Source organism: Oryx dammah, unplaced genomic scaffold, assembly GCF_014754425.2.
Source record: "Oryx dammah isolate SB20612 unplaced genomic scaffold, SCBI_Odam_1.1 HiC_scaffold_9, whole genome shotgun sequence".
NCBI lineage: Eukaryota > Metazoa > Chordata > Mammalia > Artiodactyla > Bovidae > Oryx > Oryx dammah.
Genome location: NW_024070193.1, coordinates 9695773 through 9723413, shown reverse-complemented (window position 1 = coordinate 9723413; position 27641 = coordinate 9695773). Strand labels below are relative to the sequence as shown.

At 49.1% G+C, this 27641-nt stretch overlaps 3 protein-coding genes across 6 annotated transcripts in view; 2 read left to right on the top strand and 1 right to left on the bottom strand.

Moving 5' to 3' along the window:
* Positions 1–13354, top strand: part of USP4 (ubiquitin specific peptidase 4) — a 39575-nt gene extending 26221 nt beyond the window's left edge. For both annotated transcript variants that reach the window (XM_040246935.1, XM_040246934.1), the window contains 9 exons: positions 2176–2367; positions 3021–3109; positions 6074–6301; positions 7814–7884; positions 8137–8255; positions 8582–8731; positions 9757–9860; positions 12296–12384; positions 12783–13354. In XM_040246935.1, coding sequence (XP_040102869.1) covers positions 2176–2367; positions 3021–3109; positions 6074–6301; positions 7814–7884; positions 8137–8255; positions 8582–8731; positions 9757–9860; positions 12296–12384; positions 12783–12941 — 1201 coding nt within the window. In that variant the 3' untranslated portion in view covers positions 12942–13354. The remainder of the gene's footprint in view (positions 1–2175; positions 2368–3020; positions 3110–6073; positions 6302–7813; positions 7885–8136; positions 8256–8581; positions 8732–9756; positions 9861–12295; positions 12385–12782) is intronic.
* On the top strand, positions 12959–23690 carry CUNH3orf62 (chromosome unknown C3orf62 homolog). 3 transcript variants are annotated; one of them, XM_040247008.1, is made up of 5 exons: positions 13699–14018; positions 14353–14767; positions 15449–15540; positions 17006–17267; positions 20502–23690. In XM_040247008.1, the coding sequence occupies exons 2-5, from the start codon at positions 14358–14360 to the stop codon at positions 20581–20583; spliced, it is 846 nt and encodes a 281-aa protein (XP_040102942.1). In that variant the 5' UTR covers positions 13699–14018; positions 14353–14357; the 3' UTR covers positions 20584–23690. The 3 variants fall into 3 exon arrangements, with proteins under 3 accessions (XP_040102943.1, XP_040102942.1, XP_040102941.1); XM_040247007.1 differs by having other exon boundaries at positions 13699–14767; XM_040247009.1 differs by lacking the exon at positions 20502–23690 and having other exon boundaries at positions 12959–14767; positions 17006–17583.
* A 71-nt stretch (positions 23691–23761) lies between these two features.
* The window catches only part of IHO1 (interactor of HORMAD1 1), a 27058-nt gene continuing 23178 nt past the window's right edge, over positions 23762–27641 (bottom strand). The window contains exons 8-9 of the mRNA XM_040247023.1: positions 26140–26243; positions 23762–25797 (exon numbers count right to left, since the gene is read on the bottom strand). Coding sequence (XP_040102957.1) covers positions 24637–25797; positions 26140–26243 — 1265 coding nt within the window. The 3' untranslated portion in view covers positions 23762–24636. The remainder of the gene's footprint in view (positions 25798–26139; positions 26244–27641) is intronic.

Below are 27641 nucleotides of genomic sequence, written 5' to 3'. Positions count from 1 at the left end.
TTTCTCAAGAAGAATCAGTTTTGTGAGGGGTCATGGAAAGACAGGAGAAGGGACACAGTACAGGAAGGGGGTTTTTCTTTCTCGCAGCCGTAGGCAGTGGGTCCTCACACCGGTGCCATCTCAGAATAACAGGAAAAGTCCATTTAAGTCAGAGAAGGCAATGGCACCCCACTCCAGTACTCTTGGCTGGAAAATCCCATGGATAGAGGAGCCTGGAAGGCTGCAGTCCATGGGGTCGCCGAGGGGAGGACACGACTGAGCGACTTCACTTTCACTTTCATTTTCATGCATTGGAGAAGGAAATGGCAACCCACTCCGGTGTTCTTGCCTGGAGAATCCCAGGGACGGGGGAGCCTGGTGGGCTGCCATCTATGGGATCATATAGAGTCGGACAGTGCACTCCAACTGCAGCCCATCGCCTCAGCCCCTCCCAAGTCCTCTTGCCTCAAGGCCGCTCAATGTGACTGGGTGTGTGTGTGTGTGTCCCTCTTCCAGGTGGGGCGGGGTGGAGCGTAAGCTTGCCTGCGCCCCCCGCCAGCAGCCGCTTGTCAGAGCAGTTTGCGTGTGGGCCACACCCATGTTCCATATTGCTCAGTGCCTCTCAGAAATCTGTCACTGCTGAGAGGTTTTCAGGGTTTGGTTTTGGTTTTTGGCTGCGGAATGCATTCCACAAGGGAGGCATTTCCTTCCCTTGTTTTGGGGGCCTGTAACTTCTGGTCTCTCTAAAAGGAAGCGTTCTTGACCACACCCAAAGTTCTTAATTCCATTCACGCAGGAGCACAGGCTGCTGCCTACTGCCAGCCACCTTCCCTTACTTCACAGATGGAGGGTGCCAGCGCTTGCACTGGGCCACAGAGCTGGGACTGTCCATTTCTGACCCCAAGTCCTCAGCACAGTCTCCCTCAACTCCGGGGACTAGTGTTCGACCATAGCTAAACTGAGAAGAACTGGGGCATCACCTTGTGGAAAGACTGGCAAACCCCACAGAGGACTTTTCCGAGGGCTTGAGGGCCAGTCATTAGGAAAGCAGATTGTTATGATAAGTTGATAATGGTCTTACGAAAACACAGTTAGAATACTTAATGCTTCATGAGTATGTGAGGTACTATGAGACTGAGTTCCTTAGTTACTACCTCCACACTGCACCATAGGTGATAAATCCCGTTGTCCCTGAATAAACAGACTTAGAGGTTTAGGCGCTTGGCCTAGTCCCAGCAGCCAGCGAGTGGCAAGATGAACTGGATCTCGAGCCAGACTCCCAGTTCAAGGCTTCGTTCTTGACCTTTATGCTGGACCCCAGGGTTCTTACCCTAGAGCACAGCCGTTTTTGTGCGTTTTTCTTTGAACTCCTGCACATATTGCAGTCAGGACTGTTTGTCAGGCATCTGGGGAGGGTTGTGTGTATGTGTTTAGTTTTCCAGAATTGAATCAGTAAGTTTGTGTCTCCCCCTATAGGAAGAGGGAAAGACAACAGTCGGTTGCCAGCAATTTTGGTAACATCTGTTCCAGGATAAAACATCTATAAGTCTCCCATGTATTCGCTAAGTAAGACACATTTTTCAAAATCATTGGTTTGTCTTTAGCAGTTTCGTTGGTTATCTTGATTTTTGAAAAAAATTAAATCTGAGTCTTTTACTTGAGTGTTTTTGAACAAAGATGGCAAACAGATTTATAAATTTGCTTTCTCATTTGAAATGAAGAGTCTTTGGCTTTATATTCTAGGTATGCGTCCTGTACAGTATTTGGTTTGATCAGAGGGCAGGGCGCTAAGAATGTCTTTTCTATAAGTTGAGCTCCTTGGTGGGTGACAGAAGGTGAACTTTGTGGCTGGGCCCCCCATGTGCCTTTGTGTCTGAAGTGATGGTCTGGATGCCAGCTGCAGTCTGTGTTGAGTCTCAGTTGAAGGAGCACAGACTTTCATGGTTGGGGGAAGGAGGATCACGTTAGCCCCAGGGCCTCAGTGGTATAGGTTCACATTGTGTTGACAGACAGTGACCCTCTTGATATTCCTGACCGAGCCTCTAGCATCCTCTTGGAAATGCCTTATTCACCTTCTGTACTGAAGAATGCTCTGTTCTAGTAGCCCTAGTCCTGGCCGCCATGTAGCTGAAGCACAGATCTCCGTCGCTCACCAAGGCATGCCATTAAAGGTGCTCTCTTGTGTGATTGACATAGGTACGAAGTCCGCAGCACCTCCCCAGACGGCTCCGAGTGTGTCACGCTTCCCGTGTACTTCAGGGAGAGGAAATCTAGGCCGTCGAGCACTTCTACCGGGGCAGTGCTATACGGGCAGCCACTGCTGGTTTCTGTCCCCAAGCACAAGCTCACCCTCGAGTCTTTGTACCAGGCGGTTTGTGAGCGCATCAGGTTGGTGGGGGGAAGGCCACTTGCTGGTTATCTAACATCAGAGAGGGCCAGTAGTAGCAGCGACTGCCCCCTGCAGGGTGCCAGTGTGGCCCCGCTGTGCTCCTTCTTTCAGAAATACCATCGTGCTGACTCTTGGGAGGGCTGGGGCAGGTGCTGCTGGGACGGGCCATGGGCACACCTGAAGCACCATGACATCGAGCTCCTCAGCCTCCTCTGGTCCCTGGAGTCATGTCTTCACACGTCTTAGTCACCTGCTTGAGGAAGTCTGGTGCTTTGATGATATTTTATATTTGAGTACAGTTTCTGAAGTACTCCACTATCATTCTGAAGCTGATCGTTAACATTACTGGGAAATGTTTTTTTAATATGATGGTGCCATGCGACAGTCATCAAAGATTAGGAACAGACTTTCTGAGAGTCTTCAGTGACCTGATAGTTAAGACATCTTATCTCTTGGGTTCCTCTCAATTTCTTGAAGTGTTAAGCCATCCCATGATTTTTAAGGCCTTTTTATTTACATAAATTGCTTTGTGAATAGTTGAATATATAATATATAGGAATATATAATTCCCAAATATATAGGAACAACTTCTAGCTGAGGAGAGGGGAAAAATAGTAAACAGTTCAACTAATGATTTCTTTTTTCTTTCAAGCCGCTATATAAAACAGCCTTTGCCTGATGAGTCAGGCAGCTCGCCCTTGGAGCTGGGGCCCTGCAATGGCTCCAGGAGCGGCTGTGCAGGTGAGCGCTCACCTCGGTGTGGGGCTGTGACTGGCCAAACCCCTCCTGGCCTCCCTCTTCTGAAGATGTTGTGCACTTGCAGAGGGAGGCTCTGGGCAGGCGGGGGGAAGAGGGTGCTGGGGGCTGAGTCCAGAGAGCAGACCTGAAAGCCACGTCTGCACCGTTTTGCTCTGCCAGAGCCCATCATCTGCCTTTGACACCTCGTGGAATTTAGACGTGGAGGCTGGGTCTCACCTCAGGGAGACAGTAAGCATTAATAGGATCGAGTGACTTGCCCATGGTCACGAAGCAGAGCCAGGATCTGCCTCTGCTCTGTTGGGATTGCTGAATACACACTTGGCTGCCTCCACAGCCCGGCTCTGTCTGCAGAGCTGTTATCTGGCCCTTCCCCGTCCCCGTGCTGCAGCCACTGCCCCAGGCGTCCTGCCCAGCCTGTCAGAAGGCAGAGACAGGCGCTCTCGGGTGTTTCTTTCTACCCAGGAAGCCATGGTGGTGGCCAGTTCTGGACAGCTCCTGCTGTGAGAGTGAACAGCCACAGCTGGGTTAGCAGGAGGGTGACCATGCCGTAGGGAGCTCAGAGCCCTCACTGCCACCCTCTCGTGGCCTTGTGCTCACAAGCTCGTCTGAACAGTAAGCTGTGTCTGACCTGCATTGTGGCTGTCATCCTGCTTTTGGGGGCCTAGGTGACTGATGTGGTGGCTTTATTCCTATAAAACTGGAAATGTCCTCCAATTCCTATGCTTCACGAAGAGCTGAATATATAAATTCTCAGTTGCAAATGCCCACATTCCGCATGACATGCACAGTCCCGAAAAGTGAGAAATGGACATTAAAAAAGTAACAAGCATAGACTCGGTCCTGGCAGGATGTTCCAAGTTGTCCTAATGAATTATGTGTTTATCATAATTGTACTCCTGTTCTTGCCCAGAATATCATGTCCTCATCCCACTAGGGACGAATAGGAGCGTATTTTGTGCAGAAGTCCCACAAGCAGAGATGTTGGAGGGTGGCGATATTCTCTTAGCAGACCTGCGGTGACTTGTAGGTTCTAGGTGCTCTGGAAGTTGCGGCACTCCCAGCTTGAAGTGTGGAGGTGTACTTCAAGAAGTCACTGTATCCCTTTGAATCTTGATTTATCCATCTGCAAAATGGGATGATGACAACAGCTTCACAGAGTTGAAGTTACAATTTAATGAGGTAGTGTGGTTAGAGTATCTGGCACATACTAGATGCTCAGTTAATAATAGCACCATGTAAGTATTTGCTGTTGTTACACACTTAGCCTAGTTTCTTAGACATTCCATCTGTCATTCTCCTAATTAGGAAGAATTACTGCCTTTTTTCAAAGCCCGGCAGTGAGTCTTGGTGCGTAGGTTTCAAACTCTTGTTTAATGTTGAAATAATTCTGACTTCTTTACTGTCATGGCTGCTTGTTAGGTCCATGGTGGCTGTGCCCTGCTGAGTCTCTGAGTGTCCCTGGCAGGGCTGGGTGTGAACGGCACAGTGCCATGCTCCAGGAGTGAAGTGAGCTGGTTAGGGAAGGAATCTCTGTGACACTGACTATTTCAGAGCGCTGTTCATGGGGACCCGTGTCACACCCTCATCCATGGCTCTGCTCTTCCTGGGGCCTGGCAGGGAACTGTGCTGTGTTATCCTGGGCCTGACTTGTCCTTCCTCAGGAACAGTCCCAAGACACACTGTCCTTGAAAGTGAATTTTTATGGACAAGATACATCTGACCTCCTTTCGTCAGTTTCCATTTCTACTGCTATTTCCCTCAGTATATAAACTTCTTATTTTGAATCTTTTCTTCCCCTGTTATTTTTACATCACCTTTTGGAGTTATCCCCATCTTTGTTGAAATGACGTACCTGATACCTTAGCTTTCTCCTTGGGCTGCCCAACAGCAAAAAATATGATCGTGGAGCTTTTTATTGCAGCCATATGTACCAGCCAGTTCTCTGGGAAAAATACTCATCAGTATATGACTGTACAATGCCTCTTAAAGCTCTCTCTCTCTCTCTCTTTTTTTAATTCTCTCATTTTTGGTCGGGGAGAGCTATGCAGTGCCACTTGGCTTACAGGATCTTACTTCCCTGATGAGGAATTCAGCCCTGATCCACAGCAGTGAAAACACTGGGTCCTAACCACTGAAGCGCCAGGAAATTCCCCCTCTTAAAACTCCTGAAACTTGGCAATTCCAAAGGAATAAAGAGGAAAAGAGGAGGGAGGATCCTGTATGCTCTGTTACTGGGACCTGTCACGGCAGCTGCACCAGGAAGGCATTCAGGAAATTCTTGTTGAGAGAGTCAGCAGGTTCCTTGTGGAGGAACTGAAGATTTTCACTAAATATTTATGTTCTTTATCATGTTTAAAAATTTGCATTTAAATTGTTTCTTACCAGCCTGTCTTCCTGAGTATTGAGTATGTGTTTGATTTTGGTCTTTTGGTGACTTTCTTGGTGGTCCAGTGGTTAAGACTCTGTGCTTGCACTTCACAGGGCGAAGATTCAATCCCTGGTCAGGGAACTAATATCCCACATGGTATGTGGCCAAAAAAAATAAATATGTGGTCCTTTTCTCTCTGTGGGCCTGATGATCAAATTGAAGAGTCAGACTATGTCAGGTGAAGCCCAGTAAAGTAACCAAGTGGTAAGGGGCCCAAATTCAGGACTGGCAGGATTGCTCTCAGTTTTGTACCTTCTCCTGATCCCTTGAACCTCTCTGGGCCCCTGCATCCTCCTTGTGGAATAGCAGTGCCCTCTTGCCTGCTGACCAGGTTGTGAAGAGGGTCACGTGTGAATTTAAGTGCCTTGTAAATGCAGAGAAGTGTATATAGTTTCACATGCACAGGACAGAACCTGGAAGGAAGCACCACAGTTAGGCATGAAGTAAAAATTTCAGTGTTGACATGGTGGCAAATTCCGTACACTTTTTTTTTTCGTTTCTTCTCATTTGTGTGCTAGGTGAAGATGAAGAAGAAATGGAGCATCAGGAAGAAGGCAGAGAGCAGCTCTCAGAAACAGAGGGCAGTGGGGACGATGAGCCAGGAAGTGACCACGGTGAGGCCACCCAAAAGAAGAGCAAAGGCCGGCCTTGCCCCAGAAGGCTTTTTACCTTCAGCCTTGTGAACTCCTATGGCACAGCCGACATAAATTCCCTTGCCACTGATGGGAAACTACTGAAACTCACCTGTAAGCACCTTCTCTGACTTTGCAGACTCGGCTACGGGGGACTTAGGGTCTATTGGAAAATCCTTTGTATTCAGCACTCACCACATTGGGCTTCTGTGGTGTCATCGTGTGACTCCAGGGACAGACACTTGAGTGATCCTTGGCTGGTGGCTCCCCAAAGACTGTTTCAGAGACAGGACCTGGCTCTAGCCCTTCCTGCCGCCACTTCCTCAGCCTTCTTAGGCTTTTCTCCTCCGTCCTTGATGACTTCATTCTGAAGTACGCTGTCCCTTCAGTCCCACCACCCTTCAGGACCTTTGCTGTCAGGGATAACACTTCTCATGACCCTCCTTAGGTGGCAGCATTTCCCCAGACAGAGGAGAATACATGCAGATTTCTTTTGTTCCATGAGAATACTCTAGAGGTGCGGCCCGTCTAGAGGATGCTCAGGGGTTTCACAGGCTGTTACCTGGAGCCTGTGATTGGGATCTATAGCCAAGAAGGGACACCCACATGGAGTGTGTGTTGTGTGTTGAAAGTGCATGTGGATGATGAAGGTGCCTACCCAGGGTCAGGAAGGGAGCTGCAAAAGCATCTCTTGTCTTTAACTTCCTTCACTGGAGAAGAGATTTGCTACATGTCCTCCAGCTAGCTACCTTGCTTTCTTCCCTTAAAAAAAAAATAAATAAACTTAAAAATACTGAGTTTTTTAAACAGCTTTATTGAGATCGCTTTGGATCTCTATATCTGTCAGTCTTTCTGCAGCTTCATGGTGTCTGGGCAGCTTCTTCTCTTTAGTGTGAAGTGAAAGTTGCTCAGTCATGTCCCAACTCCACATAGTCCATGGAATTTTCCTGGCCAGAAAACTGGAGTGTGTAGCCATTCCCTTCTCTAGGGAGTCTTCCCAATCCAGGGATCAAACCCAGGTCTCCCACAATACAGGCGGATTCTTCACCAGCTGAACCACTAGGAAAACCCAAGAATACTGGAGTGGGTAGTCTATCCCTTTTCCAGAGGATCTTCTCAACCCAGGAATCAAATTTCCTTCGTCCCCTGCTATGCTATGGGCTGGAAGATGCCTCCAGGCAGTAAGCTTGGGCCATGTGGGCATCACCTTATTTTCTGCCTTCTCTCAGGGATCTCACTCTTGCTCTGCCTAATATTCAGTGTCTGGAAATAGTTGTGTCATCTGTCTTGTCAGGTTTTCTTGCGGTTTAAGAAGAGAGGAGAAACCTAGTCACTGTTATTCCATCTCGACCTGCATCCTTTCAGAATTCTGTGTTGTTCCATGAGTCTAGAGCATATTGCAGCCTTTAGAGCGTATGCAGAGGAAGTCTTTGCCAGAGGCTCTGGGGCCCAGGGGTTCCGGGTTGGCTGGCCCCAGGCAAAGTGCCGCTCTCGGCAGTGGCTGCTGCTGGCTGGGCAGGTGTTAGGACACAGCCTGAGCGTGCTCCTCCTCCCTCATGTTGCCTGCGGAGCCTCTCCTGTTTCTGGCCTTTCCGTAGTGAGTGACACTTTGGCCCTCCTCCACAGCTCGGTCCACACTAGCCATCGACTGGGACAGTGAGACCCGGAGCCATTACTACAATGAGCAGGAATCTGAGGTAGGTCACTCGGGACTCTTGGTCAGGGGATGTGCTGGTTTCTGCTCTGGGGATGTCTCTCTCACCAGTTCCACAGCCGGCTTCACAGCTTATCTTTCAGACTGAGAGTGAAAAGCACCGAAAGATTCTGTTATTAAATGTTCAGCAGCTCCAGAAAGTACATTATATTCCAGACACGAGAGCTCATGAGGTGGTGGCTCAGCCTGGTGAGGTTTTGTTTCCTCAGCCAACTCAGCACTTTGTTCCTCACAGACATACGAGAAGCACGTCAGCATGTTGCAACCTCAGAAGAAAAAGAAGACAGCGGTGGCCCTGAGGGACTGCATCGAGCTCTTCACTACCATGGAGACCCTTGGGGAACATGACCCCTGGTAGGCAGCTCCCCACTCTGAGCAGGGGCACCCAGGCACCCTGGGGCTCTGAGATCTGCTGGGGCCATGTATGTAACACAAACCTTTTGTATTTGGATCTGTCACTTTTGTACATGGCTGACAGAGAAACACACACATTTCTGTGTGAATTGTGCTTTCCAGCCTCAGAAGGCCACCCTCTATGGGAAGGTGGCTTAGAGACCTCGCTGCTGCCCTGAAGCAGTCTGATGGTTGCACAACAGGATGTTCCGGGGTTGTCTCCATGCTTGCGTGCCCTGGGGGCCCTGGCTCCCTGCCTCACCACTCAGCAGAGGGTTTTGTTTCAGGTACTGTCCCAACTGTAAGAAACACCAGCAGGCCACAAAGAAGTTTGACCTGTGGTCCTTGCCAAAGATCCTGGTGGTCCACCTCAAACGTTTCTCCTACAATAGATACTGGAGGGATAAGCTTGATACAGTCGTGGAGTTCCCAGTCAGGTGGGTCCCTGGGCTGCAGTGGTATTTTGGGGAAAGTTAAGAACCAGGCAGACCATCTGGGCACTGATAGGCAGAGTGTTTTCCCACCAAAGGCTTTTCTGCATTAAGATGTTTGTGTTCCTGGGCTCTGGGCAGTTAGGATTTTAGGCTCATTTCCCCTCCTTGTCTGGGGAAGATAGAACCACGTTCCCTCTTGAGTCCCTATGCAGCTTGACTAACCTGGTCTTCTTACCTGTCCTTGGTTCTTGGGAGCCCAGACTCAGTAGGACAGCACACGAACATGCTGCGCCGCATTAATGCAGGAGCACAGGACGCAGAGAGTAATCTGCTGGGGAGAGTTGGATTGCTGGGGGCCGCCCTCGGTGGTGCAGCTCCACCGCAGTCCTGTCCTTGGGGCAGGGGCTGGGACTGGCTGGCTGCTTGGGTCCTCTCAGGTCCCAGGGTACAGAGTGTAAGTGACACAGTTGGTCAGCAAGGTAGGAGTTCCCCATAACATGCAGATTTAAAAATGCTTTCTTCAGAGGCAGGTGTACAGGTAGATAGATAGATGCAGTGTAGACATATCAGTGCGAGGATCTAGATGGCAGTAAGTCAACAAATAGAGTATTTGTTGTCAAACTCTCTTTTTCTGTATATTTAAAATTTTAAAAATAAAACAGGAAAAAATGCTTTGAGGGGCCTGTTTTAGTATTTAGCTTACATTTTTATGGCACTAACTGTGATTCTGACAGTAATAGCCATTTCTACAAAGTTGCAACGGCCCTCATGTCTGTGCCCAGAGCCCTTCCTTGCCATCTTGCCAGGGGTTGGAGTTCCCCAGGAGGCTTCCCTTCTCCAGCCTAACATGCCAGTGGTCAGAGCAAGACCCCAGGGTGCCTTCTGTCTGGACTCTGCACCCGTTCTTTCTGCAGTTGGTCCCTGAGGGCCTCCTGTGTTCTAGCCTGTTGCATGAAAGGGGTGGCTAGATTGCTCTGACTTCTCACAGTGTAAGGTATTGAAGGGTTCTTTTTGTTTTCTGTGCTTAGAGGTCTGAACATGTCGGAGTTTGTCTGTGACCCGTCAGCAAGGCCGTATGTGTACGACCTCGTCGCTGTGTCCAATCACTATGGAGCCATGGGGGTTGGCCACTGTGAGTACTGGCATCTGCTCCCCTCTGAGATGTTGAAATGCCCTTGGGCACTCATCTGTCACCAGCCTTCCCTGTGCCAGCCACTACCCTAAGGCCTTAACTTACACAGCTCTACAGGCCTCAAGTTGCAGGCTGCCCCTCAGTTGTTTTGGTAGGGTGGTGGTTCATATCCTTTAATCCAAAAATCCACTTCCGGTAAATCTATCCTTTGAAATTACTGGACTTTGGGGAAAAGCTTCATGTACAAAGATATTTACCCATTTATACTGGTGGCTCAGACGGTAAAGCATCTGCCCACAATGCGGGAGACCTGGGTTCGCTCCCTGGGTTGGGAAGATCCCCTGGAGAAGGAAATGGTAACCCACTCCGGTACACTTGCCTAGAAAATTCCATGGATGGAGGAGCCTGGTGGGCTATACAGTCCATGGCGTCTCAAAGAGTCGGACACAACTGAGTGACTTCACTTCACTAGTGGAAAATAGTAACAGCATTGGTGATCAGCAGCTGGCACTACTGTCCATCTGCTTGATGGCACACAGCTATTGCAAAATAAAATTATTAATACCATGGGGAAATGCCCATGAATGTGTTCAGGGGAAACAGCCACACAAAATTGCTTCATTACAGAAAGTAGTATCATAACTATGTACATTGAAACAAAAGGCAAAGGCAAACTGTGATAGGAGAGGGGACAACCTAGAAAGAGAGAGACCAAAATGTTCGTTTTACTTTTTTTTTTTACTTTGTTCTGCTTTATTTTCCGAAATTTCTGTAATGTGTAGGTTTACTTTCGCATTTCTGCTTTTACTAGTCTGTTTGGTTACTTGTTTACGGAAAGGTGTTAGTGATGTTGAAGTGAGCAGCTGGGTCTCCTCATGTCTCCTCTGTCGCATCTCCACCATGACAACTGCCACTACACCCAGTGTCAGGACCCCAAGAGATGACACCATGGGGGGTGTCAGTTCCATTTACCCTCACAGTGGGTTATGAACTGCCCCAAACCCCAGTCTTCTCTCCTGTACTGGTAAGCTTTTTCTGTTGGCCCAAGTCTGTTCTCCTGCCTCTCTATTCTTACCATATCACCTCCTGCCTTTGGATGGCTGCTCATTCTCTAGCCCTCAGGTCTACATTCCAGGCCATCGGAAGAAGGGGAAAAAAGGGCATGACCTTCCTTTTTAAGTAGACTTCCCAGAAATTCCCCTCAACTCCTCTACATACGTCTCATTGGCTATAACTTGGTCACAGGACTACCAACTAGCTGTAGAAATAGGTGGGAAAGAAAAATTGTGCCTGTCTAAAAACTGGGACTCTTCTAGCATGGCTACTTGGAATACCTGTGATCATACCACATCCTATAGCACTTACTCTTCTCTTTCTTTTCTCTGCAAATTAATTTTGATATCTGTATTCATTCATACTGGACCCCTGTATTCATTTTTAATTCTTTTAGCATACAGACGTACTGCTTGGGCAGGTTACTTAGCTTCCATATGCTTCAGTTTCCTTATCCAGGTTAGGCTGGTTGTGTGCAGACCCACACTGGGTCCACAATTGGAACACCGTGATTGAGAGCTGTCATTGTTGCTGTTCCGCCAAGCATGGACAGCAGGGTCAGCCCCTTGGCACCTTCTCTGTCACTTTGTCCTGTGTCCTTCACCACCGCTTGGTGCAGTAAGCAATGCAGTGAAGAATAGTTAAACAGCCTGCCAGAGCCACACAGCAGATCAAGACCAGAAACCAGATTTCCATCAGATTGAGTCATTTCTAAGAGTCTGAGTGAAGTAGGAATCGGGTATCGCTGCTGGGACTGTTGTGAACACATCTTGCTCAGAAAGTATAAAATCAAAACCGGAAGTGTTCACTCTGGAAAATACTTGGACTGGTGTGAGGAATTGTTACTGAGCCACAGATTCTTGACTCAGAGTTTCAAAGACAGATAAATTTAAGTTTTCTTGTTCACATCCCAACTCTGCCAACCCAAGCCCCCAGTGTGTCTCTCACTGGGATAACCCCACAGGCTCCAGAGGCAGTAAGAGACAATAATAGACAGTCAGTCCTGGATACAGTGGGGGTGTTTGACTTGGCATGTTTTTGACAACTGTTGTTTTGCTTAAATCTTAAAAAGTATCAGCTCCTTTTATGGATCCCCTAACTCTGAATTAGTGCTCATAGCTGTTTTCCCCAAAGTTACAGTTTAAAGCCCTAGTCCCCAGCAGCTCCATTTTTACCCTTTTAAGTGCCTTTTTGAGAAGGGAAGATCTTACTTTTTTTTTAAGGATGAGTTCTCTTTCGGTTGTTAGGACACCAGCTGTAAATTACCTTTAATTTCAGACTCTGGATGTGTGTCATGTTTTGGAGTTGTTGAGTGCCAGCCTACTGAGCTAGCCAGATCACCTCTCTTGATGACCAGCTAGCATATTCTCTTGCCTTGGCAGACACTGCATACGCGAAGAACAAACTGAACGGGAAGTGGTATTACTTTGATGATAGCAATGTGTCCCTGGCCTGTGAGGATCAGATAGTGGTGAGTAGGCCCTCATACCTGGTTCCCACTCTTACCTTTAGGGATTAGAGCTGGGAAGAGTCTCCCAGGCTAGTTGGTTATTGAGTCATCCTGCTGGGACAGTGGGAACCAAGTGCGGTAGAGAAAGACTTGACTACCATTCCTTCTGGGACCCTTCCTGAATGAGACTCTTGACTCTCCTGCGTCTGTCACAGGGCTGCTCCTTTCCCGACGCCCTGGGCGTGGTCGGCATGAGCCAGCCTTAGGTGGTACGGTTTTCACCATCACTTCAGTGTGTGGATGCACAGGGCAAGATGGCGGATCCCTGAGGGTGGTGTGTTTTGAACAGAGACCAAAGCTTGCAGGGAATGGGTGATTGTTCCAACCTGTGAATGGATGTTGTGCCTCGTGTGTTTTAGACGAAAGCAGCTTACGTGCTGTTTTACCAGCGTCGAGACGATGAGTTTCATAAGACTCCGTCACTCAGTTTTCCTGGCTCTTCTGATGGCAGTGCAAGACCAAGCAGCTCGCAGCAGGGCACGGGGGATGGCGAGACTTACAGCATGGACACCAACTGACCTGCCCAGTGCCCCTGCACGGCACCAGTGCCGTCCCCCAGGAGAACACCTCTGACACCGAAGACTGCTAGTGTGCCGTCTAAAAACCAGATGAGGAAATTTCCTTCTTTTATGAGCAGAAGAAAAAAAAAAAAAAAAAGACCCTGTTTGCTCAGAAGGGTTATGTCAAGAGGCTGAATTATTTTTTTTTATACAGGTGGTAAAATTTTTCTGTAAAACAGGTAGAGCTGCAGAGTTGGGGTTGGCGGTGGGGAGCACACAGTGGAGAATGTCTGATGGATTCCACAGAGTGGAGAGGAACACACTGTCATGGAGTGTGGGGCCGCCCTGCCCTCCTGGATTTCGGATTCTGGTGCTGGTTACTGGTCCTCCCAGTGGTCTACCCACAGTAAAGCAACCTCGAGTAAACTTGATGTCGCCCCCTTTTCCCTTACTGTGCACCGAGATAGGTTTATAATACCCGAAAAAGTAGCCACTGAGACCCCTTTCTGTTTCCCTTTGAGTCACCTTGAATTGCCAGCTTCCTTCTCCCTAATGATGCTTGGTGGTGGGCTTCCCACCCTTCAGTCTCCTGTGGAGCCTGGCAGTTCTGTTCTGTTCCCAGCATCCTTGATGAATTGACACAGTTGGCTACGGTCTGGCACTTGTATTAGGTCTCACTTAAATATCAGGACACGACACTGCCGGGCACCAGGTTTCCTGCAGGCGTTTCTCTCCGGGTTGGCTTCGGAATAGGAGCTTTCCTGGGCTTGGAAAGGGCTCCCGTTCTGCCGGGACTTTGGTTACAAGTGAGATCCCCGCCCCTCGGCCTCGGCCACTGTGGTCTGATTTCCCCACCCTTTCCCTGGGCTGTACTCACGGCCATTGTTGCTGTCCCCTCCGTGCATGCGTGGGCCCTCTGCTTCCCCATCACGCTGCGTGGGTTCAAAGAACTAGGTCATCGATGCGTGCCTTGTCTGACCTTTAACCCTAGCCGTGGGGGTTGGGCTCGTCAGTCGTGGACACGCGTGATCAGCTGATGAGCGCGCGACGACCGACCGTTGGCGGCGTCGGCGGTGCGGTTTCTCCGGCTGACGGGTGAGGACGCGGCCATGGATCTCCGCCCTGGGCGGCCGCGGGGTGGGGCCTGAGAGCAGAGAGGGGGTGGTCGGGAGTCGAGGAGGAGAGCCGGGCTCGATCGATCGCCGGTTCCTCCCTCCCCGGTGGAGAAGTGGGGACGCAGCTGTTCCCGCGAGGAGAAAATCTCCCCGAGAGTGGGTTTCTCGGCTCTGACCTGTGGCGTGGCTCAAACTCAAGGAAACTGTGACAAATACCCCTTCGTGGTCGGTTTACAACCTCATCTGTACCGGTATTCTCACGTTGTTCTGTGCATTTCCAGTGTATTACGTAATAAAGACACTGTCGCTTGTAGGGAAGATGTCTGAGAAACTGAGGAGATGCAGAAAGGAGCTGACTGCAGCCATCGACCGGGCCTTTGAAGGAGTCAGCCATTCCCAGGAGTGCTCGGGCCGCCCGCGGGTGGAGCCCGACGCCGCCCCCCTCTCCTTCCCCCTCCCCGTGCACCGGCTCCTCTGCCGGAGGCACCCGCTGGTAGCCTGCTCCTCTGCGGCTCCATTCTCTCCCGTCTCTGGCGCTCCGGAGAACGAGAACGTGGCTTTTGCACCAAACCATGCCCCCGTGAATGCAAAGCCCCACGCGCTCTGCCCCAAAAGAAAACCTCTGAGCAGCAAGGAAAACATCCTGATGCGTTCCTCCATTTTGGCACCCGAAAGACAGTTTTGGCGAGCAGCAGGAGATGGGGAGAACTGGAAAAAAGACAGTCTAAGGTGATTCCAATCTCATGGGTTTAACAGCTATAATTAGAGGGATCTCCTATCTGGGGGTAAAAAAAATTGTTGACAGTCCTAAGCTGGGTCCATAACACAGATTTTTCCCTCCCCTTGGGGGCTCTACTGAAGATAGAAGTGGCAACCCACCAGTATTCTTGCCTGGAAAGTCCCACGGACAGAGGACCCTGATAGGCTGCAGTCCATGGGGTCACAAAGAGTCCGGCACGACTGAGCGATTTCACTCACTAGGGGCTCTAAGTCTTCCCTAGACCTTGTCTTCTCCCACATGGTTGCAAACTGCCTGGTCTTAGGAACCTTTTAAAGGCTAATTAAAATTTAAGTTTATTTTTGCATCATCTCTTAGCAAGGAGGGCCACATGGGCTGAAATTTCCAGGTCCTGCCATCTTGGCTGCTGTGGAAGCAGAGACTGAAGAAGCCGTTTAATTGTTTAAATATTAAAAATATCTGTGCTCTTATTCACAGACATTAATGGGCATTAGGATGCTTTTAGTCAACTTCACTGACTTAGTGGTTCCCAGTTTTCGAATCACAACATAAATGGCAATTTAAAGGACTAGTGTTTGTCTTTAAGATTATCTAACAATGAGTTCACCTCCGATACTTTATTGAAAGAGGATCTAATCCTCTGCCTTTTTCTTTTCTCCCGGGGGCTGCAGGAATGATACAGAGAAGGATTTGAAAGTTGACACAAGCATCCCACTCAGTGGTTCCAGCCAAGAGGTTACAAAGGATCTGCTTGATATGATTGGTGAGTTCAGAGGGCTGCTCCATCCTCTCCCTGAAAGGACAAATCCTTCACCCAAGCCCCCAAGTCAGCAAGTGTCATAAAAAACACTTAACGTCTCTTCCATTGGCATGGTAGATTTGTTTGGTTCACAGCAGGCTCCACGCAGAGAGCCTTCATGGAGCTGATAGCCTGGAGGAGTCACATCCATCAAGTCATTTCATAAATGTACAGTTAGAGTGAATCCCTGGAGGCCAAGGACCTCAGCCACTGTTGGTGGATGAGTTTATTTGTGAAGGAAACAGGACATAGGCAGAGATGAAGAGAGGGGAGTAGTCCATCTCAGGTGGGTGGTGGTAACACAAGATTGAAAGAAAAGTTAGAAGCCCAAACCTCCCGTTTAATTCTGCCATCCACCAGAAAGGCAACCACTGTTAACACAGTGTGGTATATCCTGGCGTAGACACTTTTGCTTCACACACATCTATATATTCTGTATGTGAACTTCATGCGCCCTATTTTTACACAATGCACAGTGGCCAGACAGCTTTTAATTAAGAGATACATAGCCTTGGGAGCAGCCCAAAGCTGTTGGCTCTGAAGGGTCACCAGGTTATGGGGCAGGAAAGGAGGCGGTCTGGTGAGGGGTGGTGTATGCCTTGGGGCACAAAGCGAGATCCCTGCCCTTGCTCTAGTAACCCGAGTCTCCTCCTATGGTCCTGGTAGGTGAACCGAAGTCGTCACTGCCTCTGCCTGCCTCCCTCCATGGCCCCTGCCATCTACGGGAAGCATTTTTCTCCTCTTTTGGCTGTGGTCCATGGCTCTCTGTGCTGTGCTTAGTCGCTTTGGTCATGTCCAGCTCTTTGCCACCCCATGGGTTTCTCCAGGCAAGGATCCTGGAGTGGATTACCATGCTCTCCTCCAGGGGATATTCCTGACCCAGGGATCCAATCCATATGTCTTATCTCTCCCACACTGGTAGGTGGGTTCTGTATCACCAGTGCCACCTGACCAGGTTAGATCTTAGTTCTCCGACCAGGGATCGAACCTATGCCCTGTACAGTGGAGGTTATAAAGTCTTAACCACTGGACCAACAGGGAAATCCCAACAGGCAGCATTTTACTTATTCAAAAGACCCCACACAGTGTCTTGTGTCCTCAAGTCAGGGAATAGTTCCCCAGGAGCCAGAATAGGCACATGCATCTCTGTATCCTCCCACTTGGAGGATACATCCTCCTTGGAGACCAGTGGCTGTTTGGGACTCAGTAAATACCTGCACTAGAAAGGGGGCACCAAGCCCACGTTACCATGCAACAGCCTGCCAGCCCGGGTCAGGAGCACCAGCTTTGCACGCTCCCAGGAGACGGCCACCCATTTGTGGTTTTTAACTTCTGCCCGAAATGCCTTCAGAATTCTCCCACTGGATTTCTAATGCTGAATGTTTTTATTTTTTATTATTATTTTTTTTTGAATGTTTTTATTTTTAAGACCATACAAGCATCCGAACTATTGAAGAGTTGGCTGGTAAACTTGAATTTGAAAACGAGTTGAACCGTGTGTGTGGCCACTGCGAAGATTCGCCTTTCAAGGACGAAGCCTGGGCCTTGCTGGTGGACGAGAGCCCTCAGGAGGCCCCGGATGCAGACTCTGGTGGCCTCAGGCAGGCTTTCGATGACCACAATATCGTGGAGACTGTTCTGGACTTGGAAGAGGACTACAATTTGATAACCTCTTTTAAATACCAAATTGAGTAAGGACAGTTGACTTCAGCTTTGATTCTTTACAGTAGGAGACTGATGTTAGGATATCTGTGCAGGTTAGTCACAATCATCAAGGGCCACTTCAAAGGCTTAGCAGAACCTGAATTACCATGACCTTTTAACATCTAGTGGTGTCCCTTTTTCAGCTGACAGCCCAGTTTTTTGGTGGTGGTTGTTTTGTTTCCTAACTCTGTTGCTTTAAAATGTTTCTTCTTTCACTTTTTTTTTTCCCCTAACATCTTGACTGTTTTTTGGATTGCTGTTCAATATACACAGTACCCAAGGCAGGTGCAGGTCGTGGGCCTCGGCTGTGTCTCGATGTTCTTTTCCATGGGCCCCTGAAAACGTACAAGTTCCACAAGCAGTGTGGGCTTTCTGGTCCCCTGGGATCAACCCATCCCAGGCCAGCTCAGTGGAGGAACTGGCCTCAAGAGGGACCTTGGCCCTAGGCCCCAGCCACATACATGGCTGCCTGTCCCCTGCATGGGCATCATGCCCTCCTCATGGCCAGAACCTAGTCCCTCTTGCCCCTGCCCAGATCAGAGGCCTCCTACTTGTTTCCAGGGAGCTGGCAGCATCCAGCTCCTGTTCTGGCAGGACATTCTGGTGAGGCCAGCCCACCATACACCCACATCAGACATCTGGGCACTCAGCTGAGTGGGGAAAGGAAGGGATGAGTACAGGTCCTGCTCATTCACTTCATACCTGGAGCTCATCCATCCCATTCCAGGACTGGACCCCCGGGAGGCCACAGGTGGTTCCCATGACAGTGACTACTGGGATAAGATGGACGGGGGCAGGGAGGGCTGAGCCACTGCCCTCTGAGGTCAGCATGGTAGCAGCAGCTCAGCAGCCAGCCCCACCACTTGAGAGAAAGGACACCATCAGGGATTATTTGGACCCATCTCTCAAAACCATGATGTTCTTTCAGGAAAACTAATAAACTGTTGAGTAAGATATGGTATCTCCCAGAAGCTGAGTGTCAGGGAACTGCTCACCCCCTTGGCTCATAGGGGAGGATGGGGGCGACAAGGCTGGTGCAGAGCTGTTTGTTATGACATAAAACTCAAAGAGCTGCAGAGGAAGGCCTGGGGCCCGAGGACATCCCACGAGGCTGTATTTTAGGCTAGTGACCCAGCATCCAGGCAGGCTGCAGGGCTGGCAACACCCCATCACCACCACAGGTCTAGAGATTCATCTGGGCCCCACGGGTGGAGACCTTGCACCTAGTTCTTAGTGGTGCACAGCCAGGCACCTGCCTGACCCTAAGAACTAGCCTCTAGCCACTCAAGGAACAGGCCTCCGCTGCCTGGTGAAGGGCAGAGTGGCTAACCAGAGGCTCCTCCCAAGCCACCTGACAGTTCCTGCAGTGGATAATAAACGCTCGCAGATGGTGGCGTCGGGGTTCACTTTTTAGTCCCTGAGCCGGAGGGACAGGAGCAGGTGAGAAGAAATGCTTACAGCCTCTTGGCTGCCGCACTCAGGAGAAGAGGCTGTGTAGATGGAGACATGTCGGGCAACTTGATATTCAGAACACCAGGTCTCCCAACAGTGAGTTCCAAGTAATATGTATTGATGTGGATCATCTTCCAGAGAGGAGGCGAAGCGTAATCCCCATCCTCCCCAGTCTCTGCCCATCACTATCCCTGGAGAGTGAGCTGGACTTAGTAACTCACTTGCCAGGGAGAGAGCTGGGGAAGAGAGCAGAGACATGGACAAGCCTGGCAGACGCCACTTAACCAAGTGATAAAGGTGCACCCCCCCCCCCCCCCGTGCTGTCCTGTGCCCCTCACCCACCCCTGACAGGATGCAATGAGATGGGGCTTCATTTTAAACCCAGAGGGGGGGTATTCTCCAGGATGCCTGGCCAGTACCCTAGATTGTCAATGTCAGGAAAGCAAGGAAAAACTCGAAATCTGTCACACAGCAGCAGACACTGAGGAGACACTGACTAAATGCAGTGTGGTGTCCTGGATTGCGTCCTGGAATGGAGAGGGGACACTCATGGAAAAACGGATCAAATACAAGCTCAAGTTTAGTTCTTAATATGTTTATGTTAGTTTCTTAGTTTTGACAAGTACACCACAGTTATGCAAGAGGTTAACTTTAAGAGAAGCTAAGTGAAGGATATATTTGAACTTACTATCTTTGTACCTTTCCTATAAATCTGAATTTATTCCAAAATTTGCAAATTTGTTTTTTTAATGCGGTTGATTCCAAGTTTGTGACATTATTTCTGAGGAAGACGAGGAGGGTTTTAGTCTTTTTTTGTCTATGCTTTTCAGTTTATCTGCAGTGGACCTGAATCACATCTGCAGAAAGAAGAAATTAGAGTGGTTTTTAAAACCCTCACCTCTGCCAACCAGCCGCAGGCATCCCTCGCCAGCTGCCTGCCCAGAGGTGACCTTCCCAGTTTCGGGGAACTGCAGCAGGTCCAGGGCTAGCACGGGGGGCTCAGCAGGACCCTCACTAGTGGCTCACCCTTCCCTGATGGTGCTGGACCCTCAGGGCCAGAAGCTCTCGCTCTCACAGAGCTGTTTCTCAGCACTTAGTTCTTCCTGGAGAGGCTTTGCAGAGGGGGTGGCTGCTGGGAACAGAGATCCAGTGCTAACCCTACAAGACTGAAATGAGAGGAATTTTTTTCTGACTGCAACATGGGCTGTGGCACTTGGGAATGAGGGCTGAGCCTGGGTTAGGGTTGGGGCAGAAGGAAGGCTTTAGATTCTCCTGGCTGGATAGACAAGTATACCTCTAGCTTAGCAAAGCCTTTGTGTGAAAATTCAGATTTACCAAAGAACTAATCCAGCCTGGACTCCTTAAAGGAGGAGATTTTCCTCGCTGTAGAAACACAGCTGTTGGGTAAAGCAGGTGAGCCCTGAGCCTCTGGCATGCCACTCCCAGAGTAGCTGGGATGGCCGCATGGTCATCGCCTTGGCGACACCTTCTCTTGTCTCTGGCTCCCTGGCTCCCCAAGGTGCCCAAGGGACGTCTTCCTCCTCTGTCACACGCCTCAGGGCAGCAGGCAGAAGTGTGCTCAGCTGCACAGAGCAGAGGGTTGGGGAGCCAGTCTCTAGGGGTTGAGCTGGAGGAATAACAGGAGCATGGATTGTTTTTAATTCACCCAGAACATTTATTTTAATAAAACGGGACCAAAGACTTCTTGGGAGACATTGATATTTGAGAAACTAAAAATGTTTTACGTCATTTGGTTCTCTCCCCCGCAGTTCATCTTGGCAAGCCAAACAATCACTGGATTGTTTCCGTGGAAACACCAAACTGCAGTTTGGATTAGCAGAATCAAAATAGAAACAAGGCAGCTTCAAGAATAAATAGGAGCTTTGGAACCGGCTAGTCGCCAACTGCAAGTTCAACTTCCAGCACAAGGCATATGAGAAGCTGGGCCCATCCAGTTCTGTAAGGAGGGGTTTCCAGGTCCTCTGGCTGCATCCTGCCTGCAGGGTTGAGGCCAAAATCACTAGAAACCAGCTCTGTCAGTGTATTGGTAAACTTTGTAACAAAACTTAGGGCAGGAGGTGGTCTGCAGAAGCAAAGAGAGGCTGGGAACTGGAGGAAAAGACAGGAGAAGGGACAGGAAAGAGGAGAGATGAGTAAATGCCAAGTGAAGGTCCAGCAAAGAGCAGAGGCCACAGCTGAGGCTTGAGAGTAGAGCAGCAGTTCTTTCAAGAGGACGATTCAAGGGTGGCCAAGGACTGGAAACAGTGACCCCGCACTCAGCCCCTTCCAGATTTCAGTCTTTCCCTACATTCCTGGGCCTGGCTGTCTAGCCATAGAGATCAAGACTAGAGCCTGAATTCTTGCCAGGTAAGCTCTGGGGCACTGATGGTCAGTAAGCGTCTGCCTCAGTGTGGCTCCAGCCAGCATAATCAGGCACACAGGCCTGCCTACTCATCTCAGTCTCAGGGCTGCCCACCCCCTGCTCCCCTCACCAGGGGGGTGGGGGAGCTACCTCTTGGCCCACCTGCCTGGCCTCCTTAGCATTCTGCTGGACCCTGCATTTCCAAGCCCAGGGAAGACTCTCAAGGGGGTCAGGAGACCAGGAGGAAGGAGACAGGCCACCTGGGGGGCCTGTGCCCCTCACCTTGGCATCCAGGAATGTGCTGGTAAGGTAGCACCATCCTGCCACAGGAGAAGCTGTGAGCTGTTAATGATCAAAGAAATTGATGAAAAGGATTCCCTCCTCCTGAATGATGGGCCAGGGGCTCACCCGCTAGCAGAGGGAGCCTCCTCTTAACCGAGGCACAAGATGTTTGATACAGCAGAGAAGGCCAGTGGACCAGAAAGGGGAGCCGGGGAGGCCACCAGGCCTGCTTGTGGGTCGTTATTGAAAAGGCTATCATCCGGAGACAATCTGAGGCTCTGGTAATTTGCTTTCTCCCTAGAGTACGTGGGAGAACATTAATATTTTAGATTCCTGCTAAATATTTATAGAGGGAGCAAAGTTTTACTCAGGAAATCTACTGACAATGGATTGCAGCTCTGGTGGGGAAGGACTTTCTGTGCTAGGCCAGCTGGAAAGTGCCTGATTCGATGAAGAGTTTTGGCCTAAGGCCTGGCATGAAAAAATAATTTTAAAACCTGCTCAGCTCTTGTAGGAAGCAGCTATCTTTTTTGAGGGCAAAAATGCTGTGGTTTTCTGGGTACTTTGGGTGGGAGCTGGCCTGGGAGAGAGGAATGGGCATCTTATAGGAAACCCGTCGTCAGGAGCCCTTTGGAACATCTGAGACGTAAAAGGGAAGTTGCAGAGGGCTCCTGGAGAGACTCAACTTTCAGGACAGGCTGCCAGGAGCTGTTTGATAAGCAAGCTGTCCCTGCCTTCAGTACATATTTGTCAGATGTCTCCTAGTGACACACCACTCCTGGATGCTGAGAATACAGTAGGGATGAGGTGGATGCTGTTCTTTTATTTTTTACAGCTGCTGTTCTTGCTTCTGGAGTTTATGTTCCACTATGCAAGGTGGGCAAAAATACAGATTTAAAGTATCATTTCAGATGGAACTATCTGAGAGAAATGTAAACAGGGTAAGGGAATGGGCAACGAGGAGGGCAAGCCCCTTCAGAGACCTCTCTGTAGGTGATGTTTAAATTGATACTTGACTGTCAAGACAGTTGGGTGCTGCAAGTGGCTTCTTTTCCATCCTCAGACTGTAGCCGGGGTTGTATAGAAGGAGGAGCCCCTAGGTGGGCCCTGGGCCAGCAGACCTCCCACCACATCCGCCCCTGTGTAGCACATACATCTCTATCAGCATCCAAAGAACCAAAAATGTGTGCTTCAGGGATGTGCTGGGCTGTGTCATGCTCACCAAGTTTGACAGGAACATAATAGTTGGGTTTTTTTTTTTAACCCTTAGGAATAAAATAAGAAATACAATATCCTTTCCTGATGATTACTAGAGACAGGCAGTGTAATTTAATTAGCCCAGCCTTGTTAGGTGTTAAATGTACTGCTTATTCTACAAAAACACCCAGCTCATGTAACACTGAGTCACTCTGGCCTTTTGACTTTTAAACAAAATAAAATACTTCTAAAGAAACACAGGATTTCATATCACAGCAGAATCAAGGAATAGAGGGCTCTGCCTTGGCATTCTAGAGTTGGAAGGAAACATCAGTGAGAAGGCCACTGTCATAAATGTTGGTGGAGTTCTCAACAGGGTCTCAGCTTTGAAGTAAAATGATTAAACTTTTCAACTTAGAGCAATAAAACACTTCCAAATGCAGACTGCTCTGCTCTACAAACCTCAGAGTAACTGCTGCACAGCCGCCTGTAGCCTGTTTGGGAAGGGCTGGGTTCCATTTCCCCTTGCCACTTTGGCATCAGCAAAACCAGCAGGGAAGGCAGTGGAGGCTTGCAGAGGGGTACACAGAGGGCGCAGAGTCCAGGGTGGCCTGAGGCAGGGCCCGCGTCTCACTTTGTTGCCCTTACAGAGGGCTGCTGCCATTGCTCATGGCCACAGAGCACGGGGGCCGTTGGTCCGGAAATGAGACTGAAAGTAGCTTAGGCTGCCCGGTAGCCCTGCCAGAGGCGTCACAGGCAGACTAAACCACCGAAGTTCTGTGGCATACGTGCCCCTGAAAATAAATAGAAGTCAGGAGCTGTTATGGTCCACCTAGAAGCCCCATTTTCAGGAATTCCCTGGCAGTCCAGTGGTTAGGACTTTGACTGCGGTGGCCCAGGTTCAATCCCTGGTTGGGGAACTAAGATCCCCAAAAGCCACCTGGCACAGCACCCCTCCCCACCCCCGCAAAAAAAAAAAAAAAAAAAAAGCCCTATATCAACCCTGTACTGGCTTGAAAATGGGCAAATTTTGGAAGCTGTCCATCCATGAGGATTTTTACTTTCATAACAATCAGTTTGAGTATGGTGTGGTTTATTAAAACTTATAAGAAGGAATTAAAAGATGGTATGCATCTTAATCTCTATCTCCTTGAGTAAACGAGATCAATAAACTTAATGAAAGAAACATGCTTTTTAAAGTTTTATCTTTATTTGATCATTTTGAATTATAAAAGAAATACATATGTGTTGCAAAAATTCAAAACCTTTAACAAGATACAAATGGAAAGCCAAAGTCTCATATAAGCCCACTGTTCTCCAGAAATGACGCAGGGCCTGCAGCCACTCTCATTAGCTTTAAAAAAGGGGTGGAAAATGGCAGGGGAAAACAGCTGGGGAGAAGAGAGGGACTCCGTGGCTGTGACAAGTACGGCTCCCAGCATGTAGTGTGAGTCACCTGTCTTTCCTTCTTGGCTTTAACACTGTTATTTCTCTGTTCACAAGAAGTCTGACCTAGTGTGTGTTCCAGAATACATCCACTGACCCAAAAAATGCACATGTTCTCACAGCAAAAACAGATACAAATTTTTTAAAAATCCTGAGGCCCAGAAAGATCTTGGTCATGTGAAGGAAATGTTTTGAAGACCAAAAAGATGTGTTTGGGAGTCTTGCTGCCATAGCAACAGTTTTGTGCGAGCCCTTCTCCTACTGGATGTTCCGTATGGAGGGCAGTTCTCCTTGTACCAGACCCAGTACCCTCCTGCTGATGCCCCACTCCTGGGCTGCTGCCCCAGCTCTCCTCACAACCTCTTCGCACATTTCACTCCCATGAATAAGGATGCACTTATCCTTTAGGCTCTGTCTTGGAAAGTGCCTGGTACCCAGAATGCCAGATCTGCTCCCCAGCCCTCCACTGACTTCCACCACCACCCCATCCAAGCCCAGCCTCTGACCCTGAAGACTCCAGGCAGGCTTTGAGAACTCTGCCATCAGCACCCCAAGTGTTTTGTGATTTGTCTTTCCAACAGGACCAAACACCATCAGCCAAAGTCATTATGGGCTGGTCAGAAGCCATCATCACTGCTATCAAAACCCAGGTCATAAAGTATATTCTTCCCTGACCCCTGGGACTGAGGGGACTCTGTCCTGGGGTTGAGGTCATTGAGATCACTGAACCAGCTCATCTGGTGGTCCCCCTGGAAACTGGGAAAAAGCAGGGTGTTGTCTTGGGAGGAATGCCTGCTACACTGCACGAGGTTCCCTTGCTCTGCCCTCGTGGTCTTACTGGGCATGACTGTTCCTCCCTGAGCAGAGCAGACTAGATTTGTGGGGCTCCCAGGGCCCCAAAATTGCAGGGGCTGAGCAAGAATTTCCTGCTGCCCCCAGGGGCACCTTTGTGGGCTGGAAACTGGAGGCCGAGGATATTTAGAATTAGAAACACAGGTTTTGCTAGGCATTTGTTCTTGCTTCCTGCGTAGGGACCTCCTTCTGGGGGCTTTCCTGGGCTGCTGCTGCTTGCCTTTTTTCCCTCTTTCTACAGTTATGCCTTTCTGTTCAGTCAACAACCTTTGTTCACAAGGGTCACGTGAAAATGCGCCTTTAGCTTGCCATTTTTGGCTGGTGTTCTTAACGCTGGTTGCAGAGTTGTTTAAGTCCTTATATCCTCGAGATATAAGCTGCGAGTCTCCTTGGGAAACTGGGTCCCTATCTTTAGGAACCTTGTGACCCAGGATGGCAGAGCCACAGTTCTCAGAGCCTGTTTTAGTAACAGAGTTCTGGCAGGTAGTCTGCACTGCCCTGTCCTTGATTTGCCTGTTTCTTTTGCCAGTTCCAACTGCCGGCTGCACAGCCTCTTCTTGGAGAGCATCCCTCTTTGATCCCTCACCCCAGACAACAAACTCCTTGGGCCCTGGGGAGCCCACACTAAGACTGCATGCAGCAGGGAGGGCCTGGGCCTGCCACATAACTGGATTCTCAGAGGTATATTTGTCCTGCCTGGTGAAACTGAGGCTCTGTGCCAGAGGTGGTGAGGTCTGAGAGGCACTGTCTTTCACGTGTTTGGGTGTCAGAGCGATGGAGGTCAATCGCTTTAACTCTTCTAGAACACTGGGCATATTCAGCTGGCCTAGATGCTCACACAGCTGCTGAAAGTCCTTACTCTGCTGGGTAACCAAAACTTCAAGGTGCTTCAGGTTGGACTTCATTTCTATAAACTCTGCTTGTCTCTAAAGAAAGGCAGTGAAAAAGTAAGGAGTTATGGACAGTGCAACTCAGAAGGCACAATAAAATGTGTGAACAAAACAAAGGATGGGCCAGCAGGACCAAACCCTGTGCCCTGCTGGTACTATAAGCGGAAGCATGGCAACACCCTGGAGCAGGGTCCCTGGGGTCCACATGCCAGAGAACCTTGAGAAAGGAAGTCGAGCTCCCCCTGGCCTGTTACCAAGGGGCCTGTGGTGGCCTCTGCTTTTGGCTGAAAATTTGCAATTTTAAAGACGTCTCTATAGGTCTTAGTAACAAAGCCAGAAACACACACTTGAGGAGAGGGGTCAGGGTCTAACACTTACAGCTTCGAGTCTCTTTTGCAAATCAAGGATGGCCTGCTCCACGCTGCCTTTGTCCTGCACTATTTCCAACATCAGCCCACTCTGAGCTTTTGCAGTCTCCTGCCCTAAATACAGAACAATGACAATCACCACATGAAGCTGGGGTATGTTCCACCCTGCCTAGGCTGCTGTGGGGGAGAAGGAGGAACTGGAAGCTGGCATGGGCCACCTGAGCCTGTTCAGGATCAACCTTGCTGAGGAGAGAAAGCAAGAGCAGGGTGGTTCCCCCACTGTTTCTTCTTCACTCCCTCCCTGAGGACATCCTGGCCAAAGCAGACTCAACCTCAGCACCTGCTGGGACTCTGAAACCTACTCCCCCGGTGATGGCACCAACTCATCTTTGGCCTGCCTTCTTGGCCCTGTCACCAGAGTGATCTTTCTAGAATGTTGTTATGATCGGTAAATTCCATGTGTCGACCAATTAGAAAAAGACTGTTTACTCGTATTTCAAGCACTAGATCCCTGCTCCTAAACTCAGTTAATGAAATATTTTTCCAGACATCTATGCTGATATTTGTAGTAGAAAGCAAATGTAATTATCCTACCCTAGATGAGTTCACGAATAGCAATGTTTGGCTTCCCTGGTGGCTCAGACGGTAAAGCGTCTGCCTGCAATGCGGGAGACCCAGGTTCGAGTCCTGAGTCGGGAAGATCCCCTGGAGAAGGAAATGGCAATCCACTCCAGCATTCTTGCCTGGAAAATCCCATGGATGGAGGAGCCTGATAGGCTACAGTCCATGGGGTCGCAGAGTTGGACACGACTGAGCAACTTCACATCATCTCATCATCACATCAATGTTTCTTAGGAACAGTGAACATTACCAGCCACAAAAGCAGAGAATGAAGAAGGCAAGCAAAGTATTCAATTCTAGATTCAGTAATCAGTAAGCATCAGTCTGTGATCCCACATATTCTTTCTTTGTCCCTAGGAAACACATTCAGGGTCTTCTCTTTTATTTTTCTATTTTATTTATTTATTTAGGGTCTTCTCTTTTAAAGAGCTTTTGTATTGAGCACATTACTTCCAAAATCTATCCAATTTTTTTGTTTTAATAACTGTCACAGCATAGGGACTTCCCTGATGGTCCAGTGGTTAAGAATCTGCCCTGCAATGCGGGGGACATGGGTTCAGTCCCTACTTGGGGAACAAAGATCCCACATGCCTCAGAGCAACTAGCCTCAGGCACCACAACTAGAGAGTCCATTCCACGGCAAGGAAAGATCCCAAGTGCTGGCAACTAAGACCTGACACAGCCAATAAACATATATTAAAAACTATATAAAAATGCTTTCAATGAAAAATGATCAAATCACTCCCGTGTAGACTTTGTTCTCGCTTCCTGGATTTAGCATTAGGAGCATTTTCTGGAGTTTTGTATTAATATATGTGCATACCCACGTGTAGGTTATAGATCCTGTGTGTGTGTGTGTGTGTCTTCCCACGTGTAGGTTATAGATCCTGT

Excerpts from the sequence above, each read along its gene's own strand:
- CUNH3orf62 (XM_040247008.1), top strand. The coding sequence starts at position 14,358 with ATGTCTGAGAAACTGAGGAGATGCAGAAAGGAGCTGACTGCAGCCATC. Across the intron at positions 14,768-15,448 it reads TGGAAAAAAGACAGTCTAAG|GAATGATACAGAGAAGGATT; the intron begins GTGATTCCAATC and ends CGGGGGCTGCAG. Across the intron at positions 17,268-20,501 it reads TCTTTTAAATACCAAATTGA|TTCATCTTGGCAAGCCAAAC; the intron begins GTAAGGACAGTT and ends TCTCCCCCGCAG.